This window comes from Pararge aegeria, chromosome 12 (assembly GCF_905163445.1).
Source record: "Pararge aegeria chromosome 12, ilParAegt1.1, whole genome shotgun sequence".
Taxonomy (NCBI): domain Eukaryota; kingdom Metazoa; phylum Arthropoda; class Insecta; order Lepidoptera; family Nymphalidae; genus Pararge; species Pararge aegeria.
Window position 1 is genome coordinate 16,660,192 of NC_053191.1, and position 24,783 is coordinate 16,684,974.

Consider the following 24,783-nt stretch of genomic DNA (forward strand, 5'->3'; position numbering starts at 1 on the left):
CTTTAATGAGTTTTTTAGTTAAAATAGAACAGCTTTTATTGAAAACCACTCACGTACTTAATGACGGTGAATCACAAAGGCTTACTTGAAATTACCATTAAATAGAATATTCTTAATCTGGGGTTACCCCTGTCGAGATCGTGCAACAATTTCTTTATTTAACTACACCGCTTAAATATGTTTTGTACTATCCGTCATGAATTGAGTGTACATTATGCATTTTCTTGTATTTGTAGCGTAGTTCGCATTATGAAAAAACCTAATGTCTAAATTTAAAGTTTGTTTAAATTTAAATTAAAAACCGCTGGGGTTTAGACTTTGTCAACGCGAAGTCTAAACCCCAGCGGTTTAGACTTAGCGGTTTATATATATAGGTACTTGTAGATGTAGAGGACGTCGTCGGACTCAAATAAGTCGATAATTTCTGCTTTACATCTAAAGTGCTAGGTACCAATGTTATACTAGCGTTTCACTCGAGTTCAAAACACAGTGACGTCATAGTACGAAAATAGGTTTTAGTAGAAATGTTCCAGAGCTCTTCTAAAGAGTTTACTACACCAGTCATGAAAGATTAAAACATTATTTTCTACACTAAGAAATTTGGAAGCAGCTCAATAAATTAAGTTGATATCTATTCGAATATTTTTACTTATGGTAGGAGAGGCTTTTGTGACAGAGCTCATGCGGGAGAGTACGTCCGCCATGATTATTTCGGCCGCCAACAAACATTGCTTTGTTCCGGTCTGAGGGCCGTCGTAGCTGGTGTTATTGCGGGCACGGGCTTCGGGTTACCTACGTCTCAAGTTAAAATGGACAGATGGCGGAACTTGCGGAGGGCTCCTCGCATATCTTGCAAAGTATTGCTCTATTTATCTGCGTTGGTTTTCTCCTAACCACTCCACTGCTTCTTATTACGAGGTCCTGGTTTCGAATCGCAATCAAGCCAAAACTTGTTAGGAATTGGGTTAAAGAATTGTTTGTAGGTAGGTACCAGCCCGAAGATAGGAGACTGGCGGTGTCAGCCTCGAAGAGCACGTTAAGCCGCCGGTCCCGGTTATTATTACTAACTTGTGATAAATTTTGTTAAAGCCACCAACCTGCTTGGTAGCAGCGTTGTGGGTCTATGCTCTAAAGCCGCCTCGCCTATGAGAGGGCAAGTCTCAGCCCAGCAGTGCGACGTTAATACGGGACGTGGCTAAATCGAAAATAGGTTACAATCAAACCAATAAACAGACACACTTCGCATTTATATTATTAGTATGGATTATAAATGTAGATAAGCCACAAGACGGCAAGACTAGTAAAGTTTCATATTAGGTTTTTAGAATGTTTATTATATGTAAAATCATTTTATTATAATTTACATTCCGGCAAAAACACACGAAGTTTTATGAGATACATTAATATAAGTAATAATTACAAAAACTGCCAAGTTAGAGTCAGATTTGCGCACTGAGGGTTCTGTGCATAGACAAAGCCAAAAATACGCATTACTCGAATCGGCGTATAGTATGGCACTTTGATGACTGTATACCAATTTTTACTGGTCCTTGGAAGGATACGTTTATTTTTAGACTAAAAACAAAATGCCTAAAAATATATATAAAGGGTTATTGCTGGTTGAAAAGTTAAAACTGTGTAGATAAAGACATGGTTTGAATAGTGACCAAAATTTGATGTTCATATCAGTTATCAGAACATCGGTGAGAAAGCAAGGGGAATTGTGTTTTTTACACTTAGTTGGTGTATCATTATGTAATTATAAAAAAAAAGTATTGGAACGTATTAATGAAGACAAGTTTGAAAAAACTGTGCTGTACCTGACTCTAAACTCTAGAACTTTAAAGTCTTAAACATCACTTTTTTCTATTGATGCCAGCTTATAATTCCTACTTAGTGTTTTAAGTGGCACCTATTTTAGAAATTAATAAAGAAAACGACCTAACTGCCTCATATTACGCTTATAGGAGGTAAGCTAATATATGCAATGCCTTAATTTGGTACTTACCTCAATTTTAAAATTAAGATTCTTCCGATTTTGCACTCTATGTAATGAAAATAAAAATACTTAACGCTTATTTTGATTTACAATCTTGTATCAAAACGATTACCTATAACCAAGTAAACATAGTGGCATTAATAAAAAATAATTTAATCAAAGACGTCGTAATAGTCGCTGCTAAGATAAAAAGATGTTAAAAACTAACTCTTGTGAGTTCGTTTTTAACATCTTTGTAAACGGAACCCTAAAAAGATTTCTGTGCTACATAAATGTTATTATGATGTTACAGTATGTACTTCCCAACATAATTTTAATAATCTATGGTAATTAACTAATTGTTAGCTTCGTATTTAGAAAAACAAATTTTTTTTTTTTATAATAGAACAATTCCATTTTTTTTATGACATAAGCGTATTCTATTTCAGCGATTAAGCAATCTTTGCTGATATTTACAATTGCATATTTCTGTGACTTCGTCTGCGTTCAATTTGTGAAACGTAAATTTTCCATACAACATTAATACTTACCACCGCACCGCCGCGCCGCACCACGTGTCTTACAAGCCACCGCTATAGATATAGGATGTTTTTTATACACCAAACTATTATTTTAATTTTATGTTATTTTTTTTTGTGAAAAAGACTCGCGCGGGAAGCCGTGTAATCCAATGATGCCCAACACCATGAAATTCATCTCAGCAGCCACGACCACTCTGCCAAGAGTGCAAGACTAAGAAGAGAAGAATATTTTTTTTTAATGTTATTTTTACAATAGACATATTAACTGGGTGACTGTTGGAAGATTAAAAAACTCAATGTATAAGACGTCCATGAACGTAGATTCGATTCCCACAACTGGAAAATGTAAGTGTGATGAACATGAATGTTTTTCAGTGTCGGGGACAATCTTTATATTATAAGTACTTATTTATTTTTATTTTTCATTAAAACATCCAGCAGTCTCCTTAGTACTATTTTACTTAGTTCTAATTTGCAGTTAGATTTATAATTCCTACTCAACTCGGTATTATTATCACTAACATTATATCAACATCTAAGTATATAATATACAAACACATATACATCTATATGAGAATATAATTACGTAAAAATACTATGATGATATAAGATAATGTATTAACATTGACGTTAATCCTAACCCCGGTTTGCATAACCTATCAAATAAATTTCAACCATAGTTTCATCATGATAAAGTTTATAATGCCGCAAGCAGGTACTTGTAACGACCGTGTCAATGGTTCTATATGAGTCTAGAAATTAATTTAAGGCAACGGAAAATAAACAAATGACCTTTCAAGCCAATGTCTCATTCAAAGCTAAACTATATAAAAATATTTAAAAAGTTGTAGTATGTAAAATTCATTACGTTTTAACCGTAGGGTTGCTACGGTTAAAACGTAATGAATCCAAATTTGCGACCACATGGGACCCAAAACTGAAATGTTTAAAGACGCTGTCTGATTTGAAGCTAGGACCAATAAATATGTAGTAAAAACTATTGTGCGAGTAAATTAAGAGTATCTCTTAGGATGATTTCCTGGGATCCGAACCTAACGTAACCATTATTTTTACGAATGTGGATACATTTTTGATGGCCAGGATAGGTTTACTGATTATAAACAGGATAATGTATAATGCATATCACGAACAATGTTTCCGTTTTAAATGGATCAGCATTCAGCAGCAGAACAAGCTCCACTAGGCACGTGGATGGGCAAAGTTATATTTTCCTAACGCCGAGCTTACAAAAAAAAACAATATTCAGCCGACTTACGAATCGTACTCAAAAACTCATGATCTGTGATTTGTAGTGTAGTCTAATACAAGGTTAGGAAAATTCGTGACAAAAAGTACCTTTAAATAAACATTTTTATAACGATGAGCACCTCCGTGTGGTGACGAATGCCATGTGGTGACGGCGAGAGAATAAAGCTGTCACCACCCCTTCTTTTTCCGAGAGTGTCGTACGAGGCGACTAAGAGAATATATTGGAGGACGGTCTGCAGCGTCCTCTGTGTTACTACTATGGTAGTAGTAACTAGTAGTTAATGCGAACACCAATCCGTCTGTCAGCGTGGTGATTATGGACAAACTCTCTTTTAGTCCAGCGGAGGACTGTTATATGAGCAATTTCCTTACTCAGAACTGGTACAGCGAATTTCTTGACAGATACGCAATGAGCACCTAGATTTTTTAGCCCAGCCCGCCAACCCAAATCCTCCGCGATATAATAATACCTATCGCTTCAGTTATGTACTACGACCTATTCCTTAAATTAACATGCCTGATGACTTGCACAAAAGCAATCATATTATGCTTGTATTTTTTTTATTATTTCAAAGCAATGCCACCAGTAATTAGCTGTAAATGTAAGTAAGAGTGACGTGACTGAAAAGCGTAGTGTGTATGGCAGTGTGCTGAATAATTTGAAAAAACCTTCAGCGTGCGGAGGAGACATTTTTTTCCTCGGGGAAAGGACTAAATGTTTATTTTCTCCCAAAGCTTTATCAACTGTGGCAGCATTGGCGGAAATAAGATATTTATTTATATATATAAAAGAGAAAGTGTGTAGGTATGTTCCGTATAGGCTCCGAAACGGCTGGACTGATTTCAATGAAACTTTCAGGGAATCTCCGGATTGACCTGGCGAGTAATCCTGTAAAGTTTGGTGACGATCGGAGTACTCCTATTTTGAACTGTCAAATACAGCTTTTATTTACTATGACGATATTCTATTGTTGGGTGTACATGGGTGTAGATAATGATCTTCACCCGCTCGAGAAGAGAATGAATATGGAGAGAAATAAATGATTTCATATATTATGAGACTTAAATAAAAAATTTAATGATGTAAGTTTATTGTTTAAATAAAATAAAGCAAAATCTAACCCGGCGAAGCGGGCTGGGTACGCTAGTATCCAAATACTAATATGTGTAATAATAAATGGGGTAAACTTCTCATGTTCCCGTGCTTTGATAGGTGGATACGATAATATATCCCCTGTCAGGGGATATAATCGGGGGATATAATTTTTGTCTCCTGCCTGTGCTAGCCATGCTGCCTATGAAATAATTCTAAGAAATATGATGATGGCTTGTGGTGTATATTTGTAAAAAAGGGATTAGGTAATACTTTTCAGGAAATAACTTTTCATACGAATCCCTTTAACGAAAAGGAGGTCCAATAAAAAGGGATAGGAACTACGTCGATGGGGTAAGGTGTGTTTTCATGATAAGTGGATTAAGTGATAATTTTATTAAAATAACTTTCCAAAGAGACCCCTTAAACAAAAAGTAGGTCATTAATGCAATAGAGTTCTACGTCTCACATCCATAAATCAGTACGGTTTAAGCCTGGTTTAAACTAATTAAGTTTCACTATACGAGAAAGATGTTTTTGCCAAACGGTAAGTCAATTAAAACTCAAAAATAATATATGACGTTGACGTGACCAGTAACCATTCGGTCCTAACAGCCGGATCTTATAATTGGCCTTGACCTAGAGCGTGGTAAATGCGAAAATCACCTGTATAATCTATAAATATTATAATAAAAGCGCCCCGCGCGTCTTACTTTTCACCTGCGGGATATTGCTACCTCACAAAAACTTAATTGTATTTAGGTAAATTAATTAAGTAGAAGCAGTGATATCGCAGTGGGTAATACCTCGACTTCACTTTTGGGCGGCCGAGTTCAAATCCCAGAACGGACCTCTAACTTTTCTAATATGTGCGTTTTAAGCAATTAAAATATCACTTGCTTCAACGGTAAAGGAAACCATCGTGAGGAAACCTGCCCGAGAGTTCTACATAATGTACTCAAGGGTATGGGGAGTCCACCGATCCACACTGGGCCAGCGTAGTGGACTACGACCTTAAACCCTCCTCATTGTGGTAGTAAGACCCGAGCCCGTGTAGTTGGCCGGTATTGGGTTGATATGATGAAGTATAATGCCAGCATAGGTAATTTTATAGTCTATACTTATAATAAATCTGTAACTGGAAGATTTCTGTACATTGAATACATTTTGAAAATATTGTCGGAGAAAAAAAGACATAACTCTTCACAGAGAACAGCACGTCGCAAGGCATATGGGACAGCGATCAGAAGCATGCGTACCATCCTGGAATAGCTCATAGGCTGTTTTTTATCCCGGAAAAGCAAACAGCTCCTACAGGTTAGCATCGCAATTTTTTCTGCATTTGTCTTTCAAAATCTGGGCAAGGCAACGGAGTTTTAGATTGACGTGGTTTTTTTTAGATAGGCATTGCTGAAATATAATCAAGCTTTTGAGTTTGTTTGGTTGAACGCGCTAATCTCAGAAAATGTTGTAATGTTTTTTTTGGATTGGTAGTATCAATTAAGGCTGTATAATATCACGCTTCGACAAAAAATATCCTTTTTGAGAGATTCCGATGCGTGCGATGCGTGAAAGGTAAACGTTACGCCAAACGACGGAAATATGTAAAAAAAAAAAATATCGGAATTGTCGAAGTTCTATAAAACAGTCAGCGACAACATACGGCTACTTTTTGAATTTGACTCATTCGCGGACGAAGTCGCGCTTGTCCGCTAGTCAATAGATATATTCGTTTCTTTTTTTATCGAGAAAGTTTAACTGAATCGTGTAATCATCATTAATTAAGTCAGAAATTTGGTCACGAAAGGTTACATTTTTTCGCTTTGAAGTGCATTTGATAACACTCATAAATACTTCGTGCAATAAATAGGTGGATAATAAATATACGTTGGTGAAGTATGGCAGTTATACAAAATATTTTTTGGAGTAAAACTTCCTTTGGTGCTTTAGGGAAAATTGATGAGAGTAATTTTTTACGATACGCACACCGTCACAAAAAACCGACACCCTGAAGTTAGCTATAGTCATCATTTTAGTGTTTCTAAAAAAGGTTTGACAGTGTACACTTTGGATCGAAGCCTCTCCTGCTTTTCGTGGACTATAGCAAATTAAGCTGATTTTCATAAGCGTACACTTTCAATTTAGTCATTCCGGTGATTGAATTGTATAAAAATCTCTAATTTTAATGTTGAGTGAAACTTGTTTGAAAAAAACTTTGTTCATATGAATGATAAAATTTTTGAACAGATTTTTATCTAGTTACGCCAAATCAGTATAACTTCGCGTGTACATATTTACACACACGTTTATTTTGTTTTCGTAATATTATCTTAAGAAAGAAATAACCAACATTACGTTCACCCTCTTACTCACTCTTGCAAATGTTACACCGGTGTAGATAAGGACAGAAACCAAAAACCCGAAGGCTGCGGTTTGCTGTTTGTCGGTTTATGGAAAATCACTTCGGATGCAAATTTATAGGTAATAAGCTAGACAAGGCGAAATCCCACTCATTCCCTTTTCGATATTATAATAACATCTACTTCCTTTTTGCACCGGAACCAAATGAATTTATGTTTGCATTGTAAATTTTATGAATAACTTAATAAGGAGGACGCAAGTCCGTTAGAGGCACGAATGCCTAAGTATGGGTTATCTCACAGAAAATATAATAGCACGTACAATGATTATTGAAATGGTTTTTTGACTGAAACTTATAAATGCATAAAATAACTTATAAATTATGATCTTTTGAAGTTATACTTCTTTTGGCGCGTTAGGGAAAAATGGTAAGAGTAAATTTTATATAACGTATAACTTCTAACGCGTGTACACAAGTACACAAACGTTTTTTTTTAATAGAACATGTTAAAGTAGAGATTCTTAAACTGTGTTAACACAGTTTGGAAATTGTAAATATTTTATAACAAATTACCTTATGCAATCCTAGAGATGTCTCTCAATAAGTTGAAATTTTATATAACCAATTTCTTAACTATTTAGTATTGTTGGTTTGCCAATTAAAGAAAAATAAAATAAAATAAATTATACTAGGGATTAATTAAACGATAATAAATCTCGGGTGTGAATTGTTCGAAATTCGTAGCTAAATATTAAAATTGACTGGTGGTGGTGATAACAAAAAAAAAGCCGGCTAGGTTTTTCGGCTGTTTTAGATCAGGGCGCGTTTGGAACCCTCTTCGTTTTAGGTTTAAGTTAGCGAACGTAGTTATCACCTAGTAAATGTTATGTATGAACGCTTCATAAGTGCCTGTGAAGTATGTTAGGCCTACCTGAATAAAGTATATTTAAATTTGTATTTAAACGTTGCAAATAAGAACGCGAGCTATCATGCTACGTGGCCGTATCTCGCACTTTTTTTTCAATTTCTTTTTTATACCTAATTGTAGGAAACCAAAATAATCACTAAATGCTTCATTTTCAATATAGTGTTTTTTTATTTTATACCAAAATTTTAACAAATAGCTCCTTACTTCAAATATGTTTGAGAGGTAGCTTTAGTATTATTTCGTCGATAATCATATAACCTATATTGGCACCTCGAACAGCCTTGAATAGTACAATAGTAGTTTTGACCTCTGTGGCGCAGCGGTGAGCGCTTTTATTTAAGTGGGAGGTTCCGAGTTCGATTCCCGGAAGGGTAATTTTTTAATTTATAATTACTCAATTTTCTGGTCTGGTCTGGTCAGGTGGGAGGCATCTGACGTGGCTAGTTACCACCGTTAAAGACGTGCCGCGTAGCGATTTAGCAATGTCGCGTAGAAACCGATTATAACGGCCATCCCCTAAAAGGTTAGCCCGTTACCATCTTAGACTGCATCACCACTTACCAGCTGGTGAGATTGTAGTCAAGGGCTAACTTGTAGTGAAATAAATAATAAAAAAATATTTTCTAAATTTCCATACTTAGGTTATCTGTTTCCTTAAAGCAATTAAGTACTGTACGAAGGTGAACAAGTTAATAATAGAGTTAGCTGCATAACTACGCAGTAATACCACGTTATAGCAAACATACAGTAGAGCTGGAGACAAACAGAGTCCGTTATTGAATATTTTCTACCTACGTTTATTTATTCCTTAGCTAACTACGATTTATATGGTATCGGCGCATTAAGTAGGAGCTCGACTTCACTTTCGGGGGACCGAGTTCGATCCCCAGCACGCACCTCTAATTTTTCTTAGTTATGTGCGTTTTAAATAATTAAAATATCACTTACTTCAATGGTAAAGGGAAACATCGTTGAGAAACCTGCATGCCTGAGAGTTCCACAAAATGTTCTCAAAGGTGTGTAGAGTACACCAATCCGCACTGGGCCAGCGTGGTGGACTACGGCCTTAACCCCATTTCATTGTGAGCGGAGACCCGTGCTCTGTAATGGGTTGATTTGATGATATGGTATCATAAGAATGCCACCTATTTACAATACCGCTTCAATTTCTCAGTTTATCAGCTTTACTCTCATTCTCTTCTTCCATTCACACTATGAATACAAAAGCAGACAACAGCACTTCTTTTCTACTCAGGCGGCTAACACGTCATTTCAATGACTTGTTTTACAGAGATACACACTAGTTTCATTTTTAAATTATAGTTGCATTATTTATCCAACATTAACATCTTATATATATATTTTTTGTGTGCGTGTGTATGTCACTAAACTCCTCCTAAACGGCTGGACCGATTTGAATAAATATTTTGGTATGCGTTTGGGTGGCACCCTGGATAGTTTAGATTCACAAATCAGCCCGACAGATGGCGCTGGGGTCCGCTAGTAATAATATATTTTCACGATTCAGTATGACAATTGTATTCGGATCTAGTAGTCGAAATAGCTCTCTCTATCGCCCGCTGAGTGACCCTGAGCCTTCTTATGAGACCCATAGACGTGGGCACGTGATCGCTAATCAACTGTAATGCCTTACAAATCTATACAACAACATTTATTATATTATAAAGGGGTAAAATTTTACGTCAGTATCCAAGACTTGTCCTTTGAATACTTATTTATTGAACCATACTGAATATATCCTAATAATATCGTTTACACTAAGATATTTAGATATCGTCTGCGAAAGGTGCAGAAGTCATTTGTGGGATTGAGTATACGCTTTTATAATATGATTCCTAAGGTAATTTTGGACCTACCAATGCATAAGTTTAAATAATGTGTTAAAACACATTTATTACAGCGAGGTTATTATACAATTGATGAGTTTCTTAATAACAAGGTTGCTTGGAAGCATCCGGCTCCGCTTTCATCTCTCACAAGATAGAAAAATGAATGTTAAAATATAAAATGTAAATTTTTGATGTTGGAAAAGAGCAACTGCTGAGTTTCTTGCCGGCTTCTTCTCGGTAGAATCTGCCTTCCGAACCGGTGGTAGAGTCACTACACACGGACAGACTTGACGTTTCAAAAGTGCTTGTATTAGGCCTACTTGAAATAAATGAATTTTGAATTTTTTGAATTTTAGACATATAGTTTGAAAACTGTGGATCTTTTGTTAAAACATGCCGGTTAATATAGAGTATGGCGGGGAGCATGGTGGCAAGGAACGGTACGACGCCATAAAAAACTTTTTAGCCACAATAAATCAGAAATCCAACGCAGACGAAATAAAGTATCGCGGGAATCCGCTATTATTATATAAAACTAAATAAGACTCTTTAACCAACTGTAGAATAGTCAGACAGCGGTATACCACCGATGGAAATTTTAATCGATTTTAACCAAAAAAAGTTTGCGGATTCGCGAACTATTTTCGACGCTTATGGGTAGGTGTATCGACGCCAATAAGCGTTCACAGTTCCGGGTTCAAGTCTAAATAGCAAACTAGTGTTACAATAATTTTATAAAGTGGGTAAATAATGAAACATTTGATTAATAACCAATGTTCATGACATGGAATTGGTGGGTATTTTGATATAAATACGACTGCATTATCGATATACTCCAGTCCTACGTGGACTCGAACGATGCAAAGATAACTCCCGGTGTCTTAAGTCGTTTATCACTAGTCTTACAATAAAAATAAAGCTTAATTTGCTATTCTCAAAAAAAGCAGGAGAATATGTTAAGTGTAATTTATAATTTCAATCTTTATGCTCCACACCTTTATGGCATATGCAAGGCATGGAAGGCACGAGAGCCCCAAAGTGGTTGATGGATGGCCTTTGGTGGGGCCGAGGACGACCTAGGGGTCGGTGGAGTGATGGAGTTGAGAGGGATATGGTTCTGGAAGTTCGGGGCTAGAAAGAAGCAGCTTCTGACAGCCTCAAATGGAGAAATATGCTTGACCAAGCCAAGGCCCACCCAGGGCAGTAGAGCTTTGATGATGATGAAGCTCCAGCTTTCACACCAAACTGATCTTGGGCAACGTACTCTCTACGCACGTTTTGCTCCAACCGGAGGATCCTTAGTTAAGACTTAAATTTCGTTGTAAAGTCAACATCTCCTGAGAATGCTCTGTTGTCCAATTTATTGGTATGAAAGATAATATTTTGAATGAAAATCATAGTTTAGATGTGTGAAACCATTGCTACTCAATTTGATCCAATGCTCTACGTTATACCTGCGACTTTACCCCCATTTTCATTCAATATGATTTTCGGCTCCGCGGCGCTATAAAGAGCGCTATGTGTTTTAAGTGGAAAGTCCCGGATTTATTTCCCGTTAGGTGCAATTTCCAAATTTATAATTTTTAATTTTCGCTGATTTGGTCTGACCGACAAGCACGTTCCGCCAAGCGATCTAGCGTTGAAACAATACATTGAAAATGGCTACTTTTTTTTTTACTCCCTTGTTTTGTAATGATAGTTTTCACCATCATCAAAAACCAAAGATGGAGGAGGGTTGGATGGATGGAGGGTTACAAACGTGACCTGGTCTAAGAAGAGCCCACAACATTCTTAAACGGGTTTTTTGGTTATCACCATCTCACATTTAAACTAAGATTTAGCTATAAAGTAATTCATATAAACGGTAGGCTAAATCGATTTCGGCAAGTCTTTGTCGGTAGGGTGGTTAGCCTCGGCCGAAGCCCCCACCAGACCATTAAAATTAAGAAATTATATACTCAATACTAAGTACGTATACAGCAGGAAATGAGGATTTTTACGCGGACGAAGTAGCATGATATTTTTATGAAATATTTTCCCTGTACCCTCATAATCGTAATCTTTTAGCCAAGATTTAATGTATGTTTTAAAAAAAACAGTAAATACAATACAGAATTGGTATAGGAGGATATTTGCCGTTTTATGCCATGTTCCTGCTGTATGCATACCCTGGTAAGAAACCCAGTGCACGCGTGAGGTACATGTTTCATCTGATGAGATCGGCATTAGGGTTAGGATAGTACGGGCACTCCTCGACCACTAACGGGTTTGGGTGTCGGGTAACTTTATCAAAACAGGACTTAGCCTTCGATTTACTGGCAGTACGCTGTGTATAAAATTTGCATGCTCGCAATCACGGCGTTGTTTCTGAGTATCGGAACACTGTAACGTCAAAGCAAGATGGACCTTATTTCACTAAGTTTAGAGTCTCAAATTATATAATCTTGTTCTTTTATTTTGCGAAGTACACTTGCTGCAGGAGTGCGGACATATTTGGTTATTGAAACCAGTTAGTTAAATTCCATGTTACTTCCGCGTTACGTAGTATCAGTAGTTGAAACCTACCTTAGATTACAAGCGTAGAAAGTCTTATACATAAGGTACAGACTGTTATCAAAATCAGTTTAGCTATTATTATTATTGTTTAACTCTTTATTGTACACCACCATGAAGTTAGGAAGATATAAAAACAATAGAAATACAAAGAGGAAGTAGAATACAAAAGGCGGCCTTATCGCTTAGTAGCGATCTCTGCCAGGCAACCTTTGGTTTAGGACAAGATAAGCGAGAGCGGAGAGGTGGTGTTAAAACAAATACATAAACAAATTTGAAAAATATAACAAATAAATATGAAATAATAAAGCTAGGCTTGCTATTTCAAAGATAAACAGACAGACAGATAACAATCACTAATCATGAATACTTGAAGTTAATAAATACTTCTCTTCTTTTTAATGTCCGGTTTGCTGAGCACATGTCCTCACTTTAATAGCATTAAAGGATAAAACCCTCAGCTCCTCTCAAACGAGGGTTGGTGGGCTTCAATGATTATAACTTAATAAAAATCAATGATAATCGATGGTAATATTTTTATCAATCAACTCAATTTTTGGCATAGAATAAGTGGAAAGGATATTAACGGTTCCTACGGGATTTCTAAATACCGTAATAATGGCGGGTTATGATGCGGGTGTGACTGTCTTTTTGTTAATATAAAAGCTTATATAGAACGTAAGCTTATGGAAAAATCCTATTATAATATTAAGGATTACATATATGATAAAAAAGCTTGATTATAAATTGCTCTAACTTCATAGCTCAACATTAACTAGACTGTGAGATGGTGATAACAAAAAAAAAACCTGGCTAAGTTTGTTGTGGGCTCTTCTTGAACAGGGCGCGTTTACTAGCTTTAGCTTTATGTTAACGAATGCAGTTATCACCATCACTAACATCAGTGTAACATGTTAAATGTATGAACGCTTCATAAGTGCCTGTAATAAGGTCTACATAAATAAAACATTTTTTTATTTGAATTTGAATGAGACACATTCCTATTTAGGTCGCATTTTAGTAATAAATAAATAAATAAATATACTACAATACACACATCGCCATCTAGCCCCAAAGTAAGCTGATAATTATTTTTTATGAATATAATACACATAAATACTTATAATATACAGATAAACACCCAGACACTGAAAAACATTCATGTTCATCACACAAACACTCTCCAGTTGTGGGAATCGAACCCACGGCCTTGGACTCAGAAAGCAGGGTCGCTGCCCACTGCGCCACTCGGCCGTCATGTAGCTGGCGCAGTAATGGACATAGAATACTTTTTATCCAGGAAAAGCACGTTACCACTGGATTAAAAGAATAGTGATTGTTATTTATGCAACTGCTTTACAGATTAACTATTGCTTGCATTCTGGAGAGGGACTTTATAGGTTAGCTACTTTTTATTCCCGAGGGACTTCTAAAACACTGACAAAAAGGAACGGACCAAGGAAAACAGCTACTCAATTATACGTCTATAAATAGAACATGTTTTGACATATTAGTTTTGCGTGACCAAATGCCATTTATAAACCTACGCGAAATATCAAATAACAATGCTATTAGATCTTATATGAATTTTTAGAACAACCATTTTAAATCCTGTATCTTGTACAAGTAAACAGCGGTAAAAACAAAAATAATTGGCATGCGAATTGATTATTAAGTATTTTTGGGGTTACGTTACCGAAAAAAATATCGTGTTTTTGTTGTTTTTTTGCTTGATCATAGTAATGTTGATGCTACGTTGTGTGTCATATTGCAACTTTGTTTATTTTTGTTTGACTACAAGTTACCCCTTGACTGCAATCATACCTGCGGGTAAGGGGGTCTAAGATGGTAACAGGATGCCGTGTTAGGGTTATGGCAGTTGCATTGTATCCATACTCTTGATCGGTTTCTACGCGGCATCGTAGCGTAACGCTAAACGTTTTTGTCGGTACGATGGTAACTATCTACGGCCAAAAACTCCCACCTGACCAGAGAAAATTCAGAAATTATCAATTCCAAATCTTTCAGGACTGGAAACCGGGACCTCCCGCTTTGAGAGCACAGCGATCACTAATACGCCAGGGAGGTCGTCACAACGGTTCTTTTGTGGAGACTACCATATGTGTTTTTAAGTTTTACTAATTTTATAATTAGGGGTAGGGAGGGTAAGATGGAAGTAGTGGGTAAAATGGAAACTAAATACTTCGTATAAACAAAAACTTCTTGTAGAATGGCGGGTGCCACTACGCACACACAGACACGCGGCTACGCGGTTAATTTTTGAGTCGTCACTCAGCATTCACCACAAATTAAGCGTTATTAAAATAATAAATTTATGCTAAGTACTTTTATTTCTATTACCAACCAAAGTTAGACCTTCCATATTGCCCGCCCTTTCCCTATCAAGTAGGAAACGTTATATCTACTTTGCAAAGGTCCATATAACAGTGAGACACTTTTTGAAACAAGAGATAACACATTGTTTTTTTTTTTGTTATAAAAACGGATCTAGACTGGCCACGGAACCCTTCGTACGCACATCGCGCTTAGCCAGTTTTTATTTACATATTTTTTAACCTACTTCACTCTGTAGGTAATACCAGTAATATGTAACGACAATAAATATTAAGTGCTGATACATTAAAATAGTTTTTATTAATTTTTGTAAGCGAGTTTAATAAAGACCGCTAACTTATACAAAATAATTTATTTAGAACTAGCAGTGGCCAGCTTTTTGTCCGCTTTTTGTTTGATACCAGCATATATAGGGACGACTTCGTTTAATGCTATGTAGTGACTTTCGCATTTATAATATCTATAAATATTTCGGGATCGGAGTTATAATTCCTCGGCGCTTATGAGTATGCTAAAGAGGGCGAGTTTTACGAGGTTATTATTCTTCCGAAGGTATTTGAAACTGTCAAGTGCATGAATATAGATGTATAAAATAATATTGAATTACTTACGGTTTAAGTTGTACATTTTCTTCTTCTCGATATCCGTAGCCAGCTTTCCTTGATGTATATTATAACATCACAAACTGGTATACCACGCATATAATTAACACAATATAATTAACAAAATTTAAAAATATATATTCGTAATAAAGTTGCAATATATTTATTTCGTATATTTTTATCATAAAAGTTATATGTAATATATTTATGTATATTAAATTTTATCAGTTGATTTAAAACTTCCGCTCCTTTGAAATTTCTTTCCACAACAGTTTCTGAAATATCTGAAACAAACAAATAAGAAGAGTTTAATTGTTGAATTTACACAGACTTAAAGTAGAAAATTTAGTTTAATAGCAACGTCGGTTAATTTTGTGTCAAAATATTGTTTTACGGTAAACCTTTTGAACATCTATATATATAAAAGGAAGTTGTGTTAGTTACACCGTTTATAACTCAAGAACGACTGGACCAATTTTTATGATATTTTATATTTTTGATTTCTCTTAGTCCGGAATAGGAATTTAATAATTAGTGATAAAATAATTAATGTCAACTGCTAAATCAAATGTAACTAACCGCCCGTTCTAGAAACACTAATAAAGTGAAGTGCTTTTTGACGCTTAAATATTAGTCGTGTACACGGTTTCTGTATGTTCCTAATTCTGTGGCTGACTAGACACTTTCATTTCTATTCTTGTAAATAAATAATAATACATAAATACACTACGTCAATACACAGATCGCCATCTAGCCCCAAAGTAAGCGTAGCTTGTGTGGGTGCTAAGATGACTGATGAATATTTTTATGAATAATAGGTACACATAAATATTTAAAAAAACACGGATAAACACGCAGACATATTCCAGTTGTGGGAATCGAACCCACGGCCTTGGACTCAGAAAGCAGGGTTGGAAAGCCGATTAGCGCAGTGGGCAGCGCCACTGCGCCAATCGGCCGTCCAATGTTTAGCTATACAGCAATTTTTAGAAATGAATAATGAATAGGCAATAGTCCCTCACACTTGCTTGGAGAGGGTTCCGTACCATTATTTTCCCAAATGTACATAGGCAACCTAAGTCCATGGTATTTTTTGTGTTTAACGACCAATCAAAAAAGGCATAAAAATTAGGATGTCTCGTGATCAGTCGCAATTAGGACACGAATAGCCTCGAGTCATTATCATCAACTCATAACCGGCCCACTTCGGGGTAGAATGGTCAAGGCCGTAGTAGTCTACTGAATATAATAAAAAAAAACATTAATTTACTTACTCTATGGAATAATTACAATCATGGAAAGTAAATTGAAAATCTTAATATATATAAATCTCCTGTCACGATGTTTGTCCGCGATGGACTCCTAAACTAACTTAACCGATTTTGAATTAAATTGGCACGCCGTGAGCAGTCTGGTCCAACTTAAGAGATAGGATACCTTAGATCTTTAAGTATAGTCGTAATTTTATTTTATTGCAAATTATTTGTCTATATATAAGTAATACTACAATACTCATTGAAGGCTTAGCGATACTGAATACTTTAAAAACAAAATCGAACGCAGACGAAGTCCCAGGCAACAGCTAGTAATATATAAATTAAATTAGTAGGTACCTAAATAAATAATATTGTGTTATCCAAGAACTCCCTTACCGAGTAGCAGCATTTATCAACTTACCAGTCACGTAATTTTGCATTGAATTTAAAAAATGGTATATCTTTATTAGCTGTAGGCAATTTGTTGAAAATCCTAATCATATCAAAAATAAAACCTAATGATATTTAATTTCTGAAAATGTACATCATATCGACCCATTACCACAGCTCTCCTCCCACAATGAGAATGGGTTAAGGTAGTCCACCACGCTTTCCCAGTGCGCATTGGCGGACTCCACATACCTTTGAGAACATTATGTAGAACTCTTAGGTATGCAGGTTTCCTCACGATGTTTTCCTTCACCGTCGAAGCAAGTGATACAGAAAAGTTAGAGGTGTATGACAGGATTCGAACTCGGCCCACCGAAACTGAAGTCGAGCTCCTACCCACTGTGCTATCAGCACTTCTACAAAAATACTACAAAAATCTACTTAAAATGGACATCACTCTGAAAAGTTACGAGAAGCGTGCCCGGGATAAAATTCGTTATGGAAGTCTGAAAACCTAACCTTGTGGTCACTAGGCTATCCAAAATCCAATTAACCGCAAATATAAAAGTTTGTCCTTTAATTCGACACAGGATTTGAAATAAATAATTTCCGAATTACTTCCTGGAGACCTTCGCGCCAATATTTTTAGATTGTAGGCCACCGGAAAGTAGTCTGGTATAAAAGAGACCCCATATTCATATTTTACAGCTTTTAATCGTTTTAGTGTATCTAATTACAGCAGAACATGTAATAAACTCAAACATCCATTTATTTGAACTTGCAGAACACTTTTATGTATTAATTTAAGCAACTTTATTGCATAACATAGGAAACACACACAGAAAACATTTATTTAAATGTAATTATGTGCAAAGGCGGCCTTATCACTAAAATTGATCTCTTCCAGGCTACCTTAACTAAGGGAATAAGGCAATGAGTGACGGCAATACATAAAATTACATACATTTACACACTAAAAAATACATACATATTTAAATGAAATAATAAATGTAATAATACACATGTATATACAAAATTACACATACATACACATATAGTATTAACATATTTATAGTAACAACCAGTGCCTGCTTACACGACTTTTAAAAATCTCCAGGGACTCAGAACATCGAATGTCATCATGTCATCATTCCACAGCGTTGCCGCTTTTACAGTAAAGTACTTACAATATTTTCTCCGGTGGATCGCGGAGAGGCTTTAATTAACTATTAAAAGATAACTTCTTCAATGTACCCTTGACACTTCTGTCCCTCTTTTTCCCCGCCATTTTTTATGACTTTGGTTCCTGTCATTTTGAATTCCAAATAAAACGTATATCGACCACAGATTATGCATAATTTTGACCAGTTTGCATTAAAATACCTTTTTTAATTAACCAAACATACACGCAAAGGCAAATTTGCTAACAGGTATAAGTGTATCCAATAAAGGTTTTCATTTTGTGATGAGACTTTAAATAGCAAAAAATACGGTCTGGAAAACCCTTATTTTTAATATTTATAAACCAAATTATAATGAGCCACAGGTAATTTAAATTGTATAGAGAAGAAAAACAGTTTGTTGGTTCCAATTTCGGAACCCTAGCGACTTGGTCCCCGACTTCTGACGTCATGCGTGGGCTCGCACCACGTTCTCGGAAGTATGCGGACTAATCACGATCCGTAACCCTTTCACTCCAATCGTCGCCTGAGCCGAGGTTCGGCCTCACATGAGGCGCCCTCAGGCCGACGATCCCTTCGCTTGTTCGAGCCCTAGGGTTCACACTCATCCTGGCAGAGCCCCATTCCGAGGCTCGCCAACAACACACAATAAGAAAAAAAAAGTAGCATGACCTACTTCGAACGTGTTTGGGGCACACAAACCTTGAGTCACGAATATACCTACAACATCAGTCAACAAGTAAACCGTATATAAGTAAAATTGTAAGTTATGAGTAAAATTATTAGGACAATTGGTTTGCTAAGGTAGCAGAACAGGTAGGCATGAAACACGACGTAAATAGAAAAGCGCCTGCGGTCAAAAAAAAGAAAACGAATCTTCCGAGCGACATTATTGCTATTTTTTTTTTAAGCAAAACATTACTTTATTTTCAACTAGTTTGCTTCTTAAATAGTTGTCAGACTGACAGCCTAAAATTCATACGGATAAGAATGGTTTTTTGGAAGCCTAAATACTAGATCCGAATTAAGTTTTGATTAAATAATACTACATTCATGTTCATGATCAGTACAAGATGGCTTTAAAAATGTTATCACTTATAACTTTGTTATCACCATTTATTTTAAATGACAATGTGAGATGACTGTTTTTTGGAAAAAAAACCGTGTGTGTGTACTAATGTACACGCGTTAGAATCTATACCTACTTCTTTGGCGTAACAAGATAAAAATTTAACAAGTTTTTCAATTCTATCTTTCGCATCATTCTAAGTTTGTAGAAGAAATACTGACAATAGAAAAAAAGGTATTTAATATATTGAAAGTTTTACTATAACGCATTATCTAGATATCTCATTATCGGACATCCAAGTATCACGCAACACGATTTTAGACTTTGTACAATTTAATCAATTAAATCACCGGAATGAGCAGACTATGACAATTAAAAGTGTACCCTGTCAAACCTTCTTTTGAAAAACTAAAATTTTACTATAGCTTACTTCAGGGTGTCGGTTTTTTGCGACGGTGTGCGCGCGAATCATAAAAATTAACTCTTATCATTTTTTCCTAACGCGCCAAAAGAACTATAACTTCAATAATCACTCAATTGATTTACTTCAATTCATCAATTCACAGGTTTACCAATCGGGGCAAATTTCATGCTAGTCCAAGTTTAAAAAAAAGTATAACCTGCCTATCATCTAAAACTATTCAGTAAAACCGTATATACCTATGATAAATTATGCCGCGATATACGTCCACACGATCAGTAGGTATAATAATAATTTTATGAATCCCTAGTAGGTACACTTATATAGTCCCACTATCTGTCTGTAAAACCCCGGCTAAATCAGTTCTGGTACACAGAGTTAAATTAAGATGTACGTATATAATTAATTGAGTTATCGTTGAAATAATCGAATCATCAATAACAAAATAATGTGTGTAAAATTTATGTCATTACTAGCTTCTGCCCGCGACTTTGTCTGCATAGACTTCAGAATTGTGTCTAAAGCTTCGCTCAGTAATCATTTTTATTCTTACCACGGGAACTAATTGACAGATCGTTATAGAAAGCACATGTCTGACATGCATAACAAATTCAAACGGTCTGCCCGCGGCTTAGCTCGTAAACAATTTTTATTTTTCCATTGGGAACTGCTTAAGGAATCGGAATAAAAGGTAGCCTATATTCTTTTCCGTATCAGACGCTGCATGCATGCCAAATTTCATCCATATCCGTTCAGCCGTTTTTGCGTGATTGAGTAACAAACATCCACACTTTCACATTTATAATATTTATTATATTACTAGCTGTTGCCCGCGACTTAGTCTGCGTTTGATATTGTTTTTTATGTGGCATTCAATTAAGTTTGTAGTTCTAAAAAAATTAAAGTATTTAGTATCGCTACGCCTTAAATGAGGGGTTTGCTGCTGTCCGCTGAGGAGTCCTCTATCTCCAACCACATTCATCTACACAGTTTGAGCAAAATAAAACACATATTATATCGTCAAACACTTTCATCGCCTCTCCCAAAGGAACCGAGTTTAATGTTTGGACAAAAAGTACCCTATATTACTTCTAGCACTTCCAAGAATATGTGTACAAAGTTTCATGAGGATCGGTTAAGTAGTTTCTAAGTGAAAGCGTAACAAACTTACATTGCCATTTATAATATTAGTAGGGAAGTAGGATAGGATATGTACCTATAGAATTGTGATTTCCCATCACTCATTGCATTATTCCAGTAACAGTCAGCCTGGAAGAGATCACGTTTAGTGATAAGGCCGCCTTTTGCAAGTAATTATATTTAAGTAAGTGTTTCCTGTCTGTCTTTCCTATGTTATGCAATAAAGTTGTTTAAATAAATAAATAACCTTTAAGAGACCACTGCTGGACTAGAGGCACCTCCCAACAGGAGGTTTTACCCATAATGACCAAGCTGGGGGGACGGGTTGGTGATCACAGTAGATGGTCGTAGTAGGACAGAGGACGCTGTGGCCCATTCTCCCCTTTATAACAATACTAGCTGACCCGCGCAACTTCGTCTGCATCAAATCGGTTATTATCGGGTTTAATATCTTTTAGCATTTCTATACCCGTTATAACGTCTAAACAATAGATCCAATTTGAATAATTTAAAGAGAAATTATTATTTATTTGGATCTGATAGGAATGTCACCATCTTAGATTGTACCCGTGTTTTGATTGACAAATTATAACAAAAAGCGGTTATTGTGTCCTAACAATTAGGCATTTAGCCTCCCAGACTTTTTTGTAGGTAATAATGATTACTTTAAACATGTCAATCCATCCATCCATACATACATACATCCATCCATCCATACATCCTTACTCACAAACTTTCGCATTTATAATATAAGTGGGATGTACGCATGCATTGCTGTCCCATAATATGCTTTGCGACTCGCTGTTATCTGTGAATAGTTATGTCCTTTATCTCCGACAATATATTTTATCCGATCTTCATTAAAATACACAATACATGCTTGACAGTATACACTTTCAAATAAAAAAAGAATTATTAAAATCGGTTCAAATTTAACGGAGCTTTGAATTAAAATTGATAAAATTTTTCATCTCATTTCCCGGGAGAAGTTTATTGTTTATCGGGATAAAATGTAGCCTATATGTTGACCAGGAATATCAGCTACCACTATACCAAATTTTATTTGAATCCGTTCAGTAGTTTTCACGCTCTGCCCGGATAAAATCAAAATCTGTTTTGGACTCAGTATCGATTATAAAGCATCCTTCGGTCAAAATTTTCAAAATATATTAAATGCACAGAAACCTTCCAGTTACAGTTTTATTATAAGTATAGATAATCTTAGAAAACCAAAACATTCATCACATCAACCCATTACCGGCCCATTGCAGAGCACGGGTCTCCCACAATGAGAAGGGGTAAGGCCGTATTCCACCACTGGCCCAGTGCAGATTGGTGGACTCCACACACCTTTGAGAACATGACGTAGGACTCTCAGGCATGCTGGTTTCCTAACGCTTTCCTTCATCGTTGTAGCAAGAAATATTTTTAATTACTTATAACGCACATAACTTAAAAGAGTTCTGGTTCTGGTGCGTTCTGGGATTCGAACTGTTTCCCCTGTAAGTGAAGTTGAGCTAATACCTACTCAATACCGCTATCACCGCTTCCAAAAGCAAAACATTAAAATACTAGTGGATACGAACATTCATCGACTGACTATAAAAGGACATAAATTGGTAATATCACCATATTGTCTTAGAAAAGTGCAGAAAACTGTGGGGCTTATAATATATGCTTTTATAATATGATACCGAAGGTAATAGATTACCTTTACGTAAGTTTAAAGAATGTATATAAAACTCATTTTAAAATTTCGGAGTTACCTTTGATGAATTTCTTAGTGACAAGGTTACTCGGAAGCAAGCCACACCGCTTCCATCTCACACGAGTTAGAACAACTACTGTTAAATAATAAAATGATGTTGGAAAAGACCAACTGCTGAGTTTCTTGCTGGCTTCTTCTCGGTAGAATCTTCCTTCCGAACCGGTTGAAGAGTCACTACAAGCAGACATACTTGACGTTTCAAAAGTGCTTATAATTTGGGCCTTTTCAAAACAGTGCGCCGCAGAAAGTACCAGGCCCTCAGCAATCACTGCGCCCCCACAGTGATGTTCGAATGTCAATAAATGAATTTTGAATTGGAGTCGACTCGTAAAGCACCCGTGGTAAGAGATGTGGTGATAACTGAATTATGATTTGCTGTTCGCCACGAGGCATATTAATCGTACATAATAAGCTAATTATTGTAATAAATTACAGGCAGGTACAAAGATTCCCTTATTAGTATGTCTGTTCGTTTGTTTACTTGTTTGCGCAGAGCTTGTATCCTGGAGACGGACATAGATTTTTTATCTGAGTAACACACTGAACTAACTATGAACTGGATCTGGCTTCCGTAGGATTTTTAAAAATAAGGTAAATATCGATAAATAAGGTACCAACCTGGGTTATCTCGCTCTTTCAGTTTTTACTATCAAAAACTGAGGGTTACATACGTTGGAATTCTTTTTTCTGTCTAGAATTTAGTTATTCACTTTTTGTCTGGAAAACTTTTACTTTAGAACACAAACACAAGACACAATACGTTTAACATAATAAATAACTGCAAAAGTAAAGCTGAAACGTCAAATAATGCAACATATTTCTCTTAATACCGTATTTATCGCTTATATCTTACTTACCGTCGAATTTGGTTTGACAGTGAATATAAAAACACTCTCATATTCTTATTCTTGCTGATTCAGTCCAACTTGATAAGGGTATGGCAGTTCTGGTCAGATTTTTTAGGTCAGATCGTCCGCGGCTGCTTCGTCACACACACCACACCCTTATAACCTCCCTAACGCAACAGTGAGCGCTATGAATTTAAGTAGGAGATTTCGGGTTTATCCCCGCAGAGTCTCCTCCCACAATGAGAAGGGGTTGCGTGCTGGGATTCAAACTCGACCCCCCGAATTATTAAGCACTATTCCACATAAACTTTAGGGAAATCATATAAATATTATTTTTAAGTGTTTCTTTTTTGTTTCAACTTTAATTTTACCTTTACTTTCTGTTTAATTTAATTCCAAGTTGTGTACACATACTTTGGGTTGTAGTTTAGAACAAAACTTGTTATTACTTATATTTAGATCTTCTTTTAGTTATTACCTGTTTTGTGTACCTAATAACAATAAACGAATAAACAAAAGAAAGTAAAATCGAGCTCCTACCTACGGGCTATCACATGTTATTTAGCTTTTAATTTAATTAAATTTAAACCAATTAGGGGTATGACTACCATATTTTCTAACAGCTAGCCCGCTTCCATCTTAGACTGCATCTTCACTTACGAGGTGAGCTTGCATTCAAGGGCTAACTTGTGGTGGAATAAAAAAAAACCTCTATGAAACATTACGTATAATCTATATATAAAAGTGAAAGTGTGTGGGTATGTTCCGTATAGGCCCCGAAACGGCTGGACCGATTTCAATGAAACTTTCAGGGAATCTCCGGATTGACCTGGCGAGTAATCCTGTAAAGTTTGGTGACGATCGCAGCCCTCCTATTTTTGAACTGTCAAACTGTCAAATACAGCTTTTATTTACTATGATGATATTCTATTTTTAGGTGTACATGTAGTGAAGTGTGTGGTGCAAACAGCCGCAAACAATCCTGCTTTATAGGAAGTTATATAAATAAAAGTAAATTTGACCAACGTCGCCACGGAGGCGCTGCGCCTGGCGAGTGCACTTCTTGCTCAGTGCATCGTGCATTATATCAGTGTCTACACTCTACTGCACGGCTAGCATGGGTAGGAGACAATTATCTCCCCGGGGAAAGGATAAAAATGTATCTTCTCCCACAGCTT

General features: G+C 36.0%; 1 protein-coding gene across 2 annotated transcripts in view; it reads right to left on the bottom strand.

The window, feature by feature from the left end:
• The window catches only part of LOC120627833 (scavenger receptor class B member 1-like), a 94,120-nt gene extending 70,579 nt beyond the window's left edge, over window positions 1–23,541 (bottom strand). Inside the window, exons 1-2 of one of the 2 annotated variants that reach the window (XM_039895907.1) lie at window positions 23,429–23,541; window positions 15,542–15,816 (exon numbers count right to left, since the gene is read on the bottom strand). In XM_039895907.1, coding sequence (XP_039751841.1) covers window positions 15,542–15,557 — 16 coding nt within the window. In that variant the 5' untranslated portion in view covers window positions 15,558–15,816; window positions 23,429–23,541. Of the gene's footprint in view, window positions 1–15,541; window positions 15,817–23,375 lie in introns of both variants that reach the window. The other variant, XM_039895906.1, reaches the window with a different exon arrangement.
• Between the last annotated feature and the right edge of the window lie 1,242 nt (window positions 23,542–24,783).